The sequence below is a fragment of the Laccaria bicolor genome, genomic scaffold, assembly GCF_000143565.1.
Source record: "Laccaria bicolor S238N-H82 LACBIscaffold_62 genomic scaffold, whole genome shotgun sequence".
NCBI lineage: Eukaryota > Fungi > Basidiomycota > Agaricomycetes > Agaricales > Hydnangiaceae > Laccaria > Laccaria bicolor.
Window position 1 is genome coordinate 197,100 of NW_001889933.1, and position 1,129 is coordinate 198,228.

The 1,129-nt window shown below is 46.8% G+C and overlaps 1 protein-coding gene across 1 annotated transcript; it reads right to left on the reverse strand.

Moving 5' to 3' along the window:
- Window positions 1–194: 194 nt before the first annotated feature.
- On the reverse strand, window positions 195–1,014 carry LACBIDRAFT_334346 (uncharacterized protein; the record flags this gene model as incomplete). Its single annotated transcript, XM_001889115.1, has 7 exons — window positions 195–206; window positions 254–393; window positions 491–531; window positions 582–608; window positions 714–724; window positions 811–926; window positions 987–1,014. The coding sequence occupies 7 exons, from the start codon at window positions 1,012–1,014 to the stop codon at window positions 195–197; spliced, it is 375 nt and encodes a 124-aa protein (XP_001889150.1).
- Between the last annotated feature and the right edge of the window lie 115 nt (window positions 1,015–1,129).

Genomic DNA, 1,129 nt, shown 5'->3' on the forward strand with positions numbered 1-1,129 from the left:
ATCCACGCTTTGGAATCCTGACCCCCGTCACCATTTTTCTTCACAGACTTTTCCATACTTAATTTTTTCCTTTAACAGACTTTTCCCGAATCATTTACAGACTCTTCCCCAAATTTTAACCTGCCACTTATCTACACATTTGGACCTCAATATGGACCTACATTTTCCCTTTCCTTGCATCTTCCCCTCGCTCCTCACATCGTCCACTACGTGGCCTCATCACAATCTCAACCCTTTTCCTTTTTTAACTTACCCTTTTCTTTTTATTTTTAACTTTAACTTTATATAGGAATATAGCCATACCTCGAGTGGAATTGCGTTGGAATCGGGCACGCGCCATGCCCGATTTCTGACTTTGGCTATCCTTCCTCACGTCCATGTCAGGAACCGCCTCTGCAAACACCCAATAGCCCAAGCGTCATTGGTCGAGTTTAAAATTTGTTTACTCAAGTCCAATGTAAGCTGACCAGGGCTTGTTTCGCACACATACCTTCACAGTCGCTGTGTCCGCTGACACGCGACTCTGAGCCACTGCTCAACTACTAGAGCCGCTGCTCACCCAGAGCCACTGCTCGACTTACACAATCCACGCTTGGATTGCGACTAACCTATTTTTAGATTCATCATGGCTGAGGGGTGCGATGAGACAACTCCTTTCCACAAGGCTCTCGTCTCAACACTCACTCCCTCAGCCAGGTATGTTTCCAACTCACTGTTGAAGGCTCTTGCGATAACACATTACTTCGTCAACTCAGTATTTTACAGTTGTGTTCTTCATCACCCACCTACCCACTTCCTTATACTACGTACTTTACTGAACAGATGTATTGCCATACCTCGAGTGGAATTGCGTCGGAATCGGGCGCGCGCCATGCCCGATTTCTGACTTTGGCTATCCTTCCTCACGTCCATGTCAGGAACCGCCTCTGCAAACACCCAATAGCCCAAGCGTCATTGGATTTGATCAACTTGTCTATGACGTTAACCTCGCGTTGTAATAAGACCGACAGCCATCCTTGCTGGATCCTTCTATTTGGAGAACAATGATGAAATGTTGCTCATTTGCCCTCTCTTTCGTTTTGTAGGCTGGCGATCCAAGGGCGAGCGCTGCTTTCTGTGAGCCGGAGAA